The following is a 7,500-nucleotide window of genomic DNA, read 5'->3' on the forward strand; positions in this document are numbered from 1 at the left end:
TTTCTGCTGTCTTTGTCTCCCTCCTCTTCTGTCTCTGCAGAAGTGGAGTAGTCGAGGATAACAGCAGAGTCAGGGGTGATATCTGGCAGGTGAGTTGGGGGAGTTCTTCCCATGGGTGCTGTGTGTGTTGGGAGACTTTGAGCATAGCTGGTGTGTGTTGAGCTTAAGGGAAGGGTAAGCATACTCTGATCCCTCTTTGAGCAATTAGTATAGGGTAAAGAGTGCTGGTTCATGCAGTCATTTGATGATGATACATCAGTAAGATAGTCAACATGAATTTCTGAGAGGGATGAACATGTGCTAGGTTCCAGAATGCCACTTATTCCTTCTGCAGATGGTGGTTTTAAATGCCTGGCTTCTTCATAAAGATGGGGAGTTCCGTGCACTTCAGGTAGCTGATTTTGAACACTATGGGGAGGTAAATATTGTGGGGTTGGAGACACAGTGTGGGGGGTTGAGTACATATTGCTGCTATTGGATGCAATAGAGTTATTGTAGTAAGAGGCAACTTCATATTTATCTAGGGTTCTAACATCATATTTACTTGCTGAGGAAACTGGTGTCCATGTAGGCTTATTATTTATGTGGGACATAGTTCTATTCCTCATATGGTGGCGCAGGTAATCAGGTCTAGATCTTTGGGCACGAACGGTTTGAGCTCTAATGGGATTTCTTAGAGGTGTACGTTCTGGTGAAGACAGACTAGCAGTGTTGGGTTTACAATAATATCTACTATTTGGAAGGGTTTGGGTACTATAATTATGAACATTATTGTATTGTATTGGTGTTGACGCAATATGCAAATTCAGGGAGGACTTGTTGAACACTTCATCCATGGGTTGTTCAGGGTCCACTTGGGTTCGAAACCTGACAAAACCACTATCGTTGACTAGCATTGATGATGGTCTAAACCCTGCTGCTGACTGAGTTCGGTCACGATTCCAGAGCAACTGAAAATCAGAGGTAACAGAGTCCATTGTTCCAGTTTTATTAGCACAGCGGGGAGTTGTATAAGTCCAGTCAATTGGCATTCTTTTGATGCCATCATTCACTGACGGTTTGCTTGTGTGAAAATTGAAACTTCCAAGTATCTGTCTTTTTTCATTTTGAACTGGGAAAACATTGGCACTACGTCCTCCCTTAACGCTTTTATTATCTCTACCACAACTTGTCAGAACAGAGAATATAGTACTATCCTGTTTACTGTTAGATGGTCTCCCAGAAGTGAGAATAAATGCACCTGCTAGAACAGCAACGCTGATAATAAGCTCTAGACCACGAGCCATGCTGACTCTACCCCACCAGACCCAGATGTGTTTTGTTGGTGATACAGGTGCCAACATTATATAAAAGTGCAAAGCAGACAGCATTATTTGTCCACCACCTGCTATCAGGATCAGTATAGCCCCACGATTTACTGTTGAGTGAGGTTGACTAGATGACACCAAGTCATCTGTTGCTGAGCGGTTGAGACGGCCTAATAGATGGCCTGAATACCTCCCAGCAGATCTCTCAACTTTCCAGACAGCCCATAAACTGCAAAATCCTACAAAGCTTCCCCAGATCACAGCAAGGGACTGAGCTGTTATTCTCAAGGGAAATGCATACTTTTCCACTAAGGAAGCTACAAGATGAGCAGTGATGGATATAATGAGATGAGCTGTGGTAAAAAATGCCAGTGCAAATGGTAAACGTGAACTTTTGGGGAATACTCGAGAGCATCTACTAGACTGGTACAATGATAGAGCTACAACAGCTACAGCAGCTATCAAACATGGCCAACTAATCTCCTCAATAACAGCTGTTATGAATTCTGGGAGACGGTTCTCAATTCCGTAAGGATCATGGAACAAATGTAGGCATCGCAGCATAGCAGCTAGAAACACAAGGGCAAGCAGGATTCTGTACCGAAGACGGGAGACCAAATGAGTTGCAGGAGATAATCGTGCCAAACAGCAAAGACTAGCAGCAGCTGTAAGTGCAAACAAACCAGCAGAAACATAGACATGTATCCACCAGGCAGCTCCTAAAGCCCACTTCACATCAGTTTTAGGAAAAATATCATTTTCATTTTTGATACCACCAACATGGTTTTTGTTCACAAGTAAAGTATCTCCTGATATTGCTGGTACTGTTGGAAACCTGGCAATATCCTTATTCAGAATGGATGGGCCAGGAGTACGATGTGGGTAAGAGGTATCTCTAAAGCTATCTTCCTCATGTAAAACATACGGAATTGAATCTGCATTCACTTCAATGACACTGGGAACTGTTCTTGTTGTCATAACAAATTCAATTTCCTTTTCTATTTGATGCCTCATGAGTTCTGATCTGACTGGATCGTGAACACTGTTAATGAAAGAAGTTGTTGTCGGAGGTGCAGTAGAAGTGGTTGTGGTAGTACTTTCAGTAGGAGCTGTGGGTGTAGATGTACTTGTATTGGAAGAGAATGTAGGGGCCCCATATGCAACTCCTCGAAATATGGCAGCAATCTCACTCTCCCTCGTAGACGCACTGCGTTGAGAAGGTAACTGACGATCAGTCAGCTTTGTGAGAAGACTGGAAGCTTGTTTAGGGGCACGGCCGGTGAGGGGAAGGGCTAAAATTCCACCACCTGATCTTAGAGTCATAGAAGTTGATGATGGCGAAGTGAGGCCAAGCTGAGCTGAAGCATCTTGTAAAATGCACCATGATAGGACAGCGATGAACAATCTTGTCTGTGCGCGACGTCCATGAGCTTGTTGACACATTTTGGCTGCAAATGTTTCAGGAATCACTACATACACAGCAACGCCTTCGGCATCAGGCTCCTTTTGGACCTGGAAAAGAAACGAGAAAGTAAATGTTTTTGTTCAGCAAAAAAAACGAGAAAGTAAATGTTTTTGTTCAGCAAAACATAATGAATAACAATAAACAATAACAACATGTCTTCAACATTAATATTCTTTAAAAAATGAAACACTTCAAGCTTTAGAGGGCCAAAGAATCATTACAAATATTTATATAAACTTAGTTTATATCGTTTTTTACAAAGGAGCCATATCTACATCTAGTTACCCATATAACAACAGGTAAAAAAAATTACTATTTTCTACGCAGAAGATGTACTATGTATTTCGTGAACCTATTCCATGTTTATCCAAATAAACCTTAAGGTATTCCATATTTATTGCATTAAAATACATGAAGCCGTTTCTGATAAATAAAACTGAAATATGTATTTAAGACTTTACATATTCATGCATGTAAAGACATTATATTGTAATAGAGCAAAAAGCCAAGTCCCAGTTATTCTCCAAGATTTAAATTTTACTGCTAAAAGACAGCCTCAAGGGAAAGGCAGTTAAACTTGATTAAAAAATAAAAAAAAACTGTTGATAAATAAAAAATAAAACTTCGGCGGTGAACCACTCGTCTTGTTAAGAGTAGGAAGGAGGAAGTTGGTAATTTTTAAAGCGCGTTACTCATTCCTTGGTTTGGTAAAGAATATTTTTTGGGGGGTACGGCAAGAAACGGATTAGCGACAAAGAATATACAGTGAAAAGAAGCAAGCTAAAAACGAGAGAGAGAGAGAGAGAGAGAGAGAGAGAGAGAGAGAGAGAGAGAGAGAGAGAGAGAGAGAGAATGTAATATCTGTCTTGGAGAGCACGAGCTTAAGGCATTAAATTCAAAAGACCTCTCACATTACAGAAGAATCACTCAAAAAGTGCAGACCGGGCAAAGTCAAAGGGAAAAGCCAAGTATTGACATTGCAGATAGAAGCTGGGAAATAATCCTTTTTTTATTCTTTTTCAGAGTTTTCGGCGAAATAATTATAGCGAAATAACTATAGACTTGCATTTTTCTGTCTTCATTCAGATATAGCCTATATATACCGCGACAGCAACAGCAGATTTTAAATTCCTACTTTCTCCATTATCGCTCCAGATTTCAGGAGCTTATTTTACTACGGTGGATTGTATTCTTTTTCCCGCTCAGTAACTTCCCATTGCTTAATATCCAATACTTTTTTTATTTTTTTGCTTTGTAAATATCAGCTATATTTATTAATTTTCGCCGCGAAAATGTCGTCTTTTTCAATCTGACAGTCGCAGATCATGAACACTTCTAAAGTTGTTTATTCTGTGGCCACCGAAAAACCGTGAAATTCACTTTATCTGTGATAGCGCTCTCCTATTAAAGTTCATAGCGCGTAGCAGATTGATTATTACTGGAGTGAATATTAACTGGAGTCAATATTAATGCAAGGTTTGCCTCGTGTATGGTGTTAACGGTCAGGAAGAACGTACGAATTAAGTACGTAATAATGATATCAAAGGCATCGATCAAGCAACTCATATGGCAACAATACTCATTATATTTGCAATAACGGTTTCATCATCATCATCATCATACAATGGCTAAATCGGTTTAAAAATAATTGTTATTGCAAAATCTCCTTTATAAATGCTAATTACAATAGCATGTTACTTCATGATGAGAGAGAGAGAAATTACAACTTTCTTATACGAATTTTAGGTATACTAGTAACCGTAGAATGACAATCTGGCAATAAAATATGACAGGACAAACCTCGAACGTTAAATAATAATTCCATGCTGTGCAGACAAGCTGAAAAATACAAACAAATATTGCCGAGAGAGAGAGAGAGAGAGAGAGAGAGAGAGAGAGAGAGAGAGAGAGAGAGAGAGAGAGAGAAGGAAACACTGACACCGTTACGAAAAAGAAAATGCAAACTTCAGCAAGATCTGGGAAGCAAACAGAAGCGATTCAATGTATCTCATTGTCTCTTGAGTAGGCCCTCCGTGTGTGCACAAGATTTTGTTTGCGTATCTCCTGTGAGCGTGGGTGTATACGTACACGTGTGTGCACGGATCTACACGCACACACACACACACATATAGTAAAAAGCGGTAGCGGTAATACAGTGGAAACGACGAGGAAGAGGTTAAAGCAGAAACTCCCCTCTTTTTCCGGGATTCGTCCCTTTCCCCCCCCTACCCCTCACATCATCGCCAGGGCCGTGTTCACTAGTGCGGTATTATACATAACGGATTTCCGCCGCATTACTTTTATCTCCTTTGTAAAGAACATAGCGCCTCTCTAGTGTGTGTACACATACACAGACACATATATAAGACACATAGGCGTATATATATGTGTATGTGTATATATATATATGTATATATATATATATATATATATATATATATATATATATATATATATATATATATATATATATATATATATATATATATATATATATAATTATGATGCACGTGCGTGTCTAAGTAAGCATCAGTAGATGAACTATTTAGATCAAATCTTAATTGTTTAAAATAATATCCGAAGAATATTTTAAACTTGCAAGATCTCACCCACACCCTTATATCACACGTTAACGATTTTTCGTCCTCCCTTCCTAGAGCAGTTCAGTCCTTTATCAACTCAAACATTTGCATGCATACATACACTCATACACTGGAATGGAAAATAAATGCGCATCCAAAGCTTGCTAGCGTGTAATTGTTGTCAAATATTCCCCAGGTCCATTTCCAAAAATCCATCACGCATAGTAAAAAAAAAAAAAAAAATTAAGTATATGTAGACGCACATCAAAGTCTGACCACGGTCTGGGATCAAATTTATACTTTAAAATTCCTGTTTCTTTCCTAAATAATAATAATGATAATAATAATAATAATAATAATAATAATAATAATAACAATAATAATAATAATAATAATAATAATAATAAAATAATAATAATAATAATAAGTCCAGCTTTTCTTTTGGGATAAGAAGAGCGCTCGGAAAACGCAAACGTTGGTCAAGCGAACAATCCACCCGATCAAAATCCTTCCTCCCCAAAAGTGACATTCCTGTCTCTCGCAAAATTCTTTCACTTGTTGCCAGGCAAGAAGACTTTAATCTTCTGCAAAATTTTCTTTCAAGTCCACGCATAACCTTTGCGAAATCCTGCTTGCAAAGGGGCAAACTAAACCAATGGGATATGCTCTTTGGCGGAGGCAATAATGTCACTAACGAGTACACACACACACCTGTTTTCATTATTGAGGGCTCTTTCTCGGCCCTCACTGCGAGTATCGATGGTGTAATTATTACTGTTTCTAATAATAACAATAATAATAATACACCTATGTTATAACGGCAACAATAACAGTCGATTTCCTTCCCTTATCGTTGTAAGTCTAAAACCGCTTCGCGTTCAATGCCAATTCGCATCTCGTCAAACAACTATTGTTCAGATGCCATGGTTGAGTCTAATCAAGGATCCTATTTTGTGGGAATTCGGACAAGAGAGAATAGCAATAAACACCAGACAAAGTCAGGTTCTCTCTCTCTCTCTCTCTCTCTCTCTCTCTCTCTCTCTCTCTCTCTCTCTCTCTGTCGTATGATCACTTGGAGCCTCACACGCACATGCACGCACGCACACATACACACACACACACGCACACAAACAAATATGACAAAAGCCTTGGATGGACCAATCTAACCGTTTGCTTTTAAAACACCTCAGCGGGCGGCTGTTCAAAGGCGTTTATGCTTTTAAGTCTCTAATTGATTCTCGCTTTTCCCATCTCTCGCTCTCCCATCAATTCCTCTCCCTCCCTCACCCAGCCTCCTCCACCCCCAACCACCGCTCTCTCTCTCTCTCTCTCTCTCTCTCTTACGCTATACTCACCCCTCTCTCCTTCATGGCTGAGCTCCTCAGCCCCCCAACCCTAACCTCATCCCCCAACCATCTCTTTTACCCTCCACTTCATTTCCTTTCATTTCCCATTCCCAAAATCCCATCCTCATCTCTCTTCCCTCCCCACCCCCTTCGCGCACAACACTGATTTTCCAAAATCATTCTCGTGCGTGTGTGTGCATATTTGCATGCGTACGATAGTGGTCGGGTATGCGCATGCGTTTCCCGTCTAAGCTGTTTTTTTGTTTTCGCCATTGCGCAGAACTTTGTATTTCCTTTTGGCTCCCAACTGGTTGCTTATTCCAGCTTCCGTGATATGCTATAAAATATTACGCATATCATGATGCATGATCTTGTACTGAAATCTGGCCTTATCACACTATCGTTCGGTCGGAAGGTCCTCATTTGATCTAGCAGGGTTTAGTAGTTTTACTCCTACGATCTTTCTATAAAAGCGGCCCCCCCCCTACCCACAGAGAGAGAGAGAGAGAGAGAGAGAGAGAGAGAGAGAGTTTTAAGTGAAAGTTTGTTGTGGAAGCTACTCAAAAGGAGGCAAACGTTGGCTTAAAAGTCTAGAGTACGGATTAGCACCGGCCATTATAATAGAGGTCTTCGCGAACAAGCCCTCCTCACCAATGTCCCACTACCAGGGCCAAGGCAGGCATCCATTCGAAGAGGCCCCCCCCCCCCAACCCCTCCTCCCGACCTTTCCAAAGCCCATTAAAATCAGTTTTGGTACTCCAGGCTTAAAATTCCCAGCACTTTTCCTAAGGTGTTTGCTG

The 7,500-nt window shown here is 40.3% G+C and overlaps 1 protein-coding gene across 1 annotated transcript in view; it reads right to left on the reverse strand.

Moving 5' to 3' along the window:
- Positions 1-7,500, reverse strand: part of LOC136837486 (uncharacterized) — a 14,858-nt gene that overhangs the window by 1,347 nt on the left and 6,011 nt on the right. Inside the window, exon 2 of the mRNA XM_067102278.1 lies at positions 1-2,819. This exon is cut by the window's left edge and continues 1,347 nt beyond it. Within this exon, the coding sequence (XP_066958379.1) occupies positions 1-2,750 (2,750 nt within the window). The 5' untranslated portion in view covers positions 2,751-2,819. The remainder of the gene's footprint in view (positions 2,820-7,500) is intronic.

The sequence above is a fragment of the Macrobrachium rosenbergii genome, chromosome 59 (genome assembly GCF_040412425.1).
Source record: "Macrobrachium rosenbergii isolate ZJJX-2024 chromosome 59, ASM4041242v1, whole genome shotgun sequence".
NCBI lineage: Eukaryota > Metazoa > Arthropoda > Malacostraca > Decapoda > Palaemonidae > Macrobrachium > Macrobrachium rosenbergii.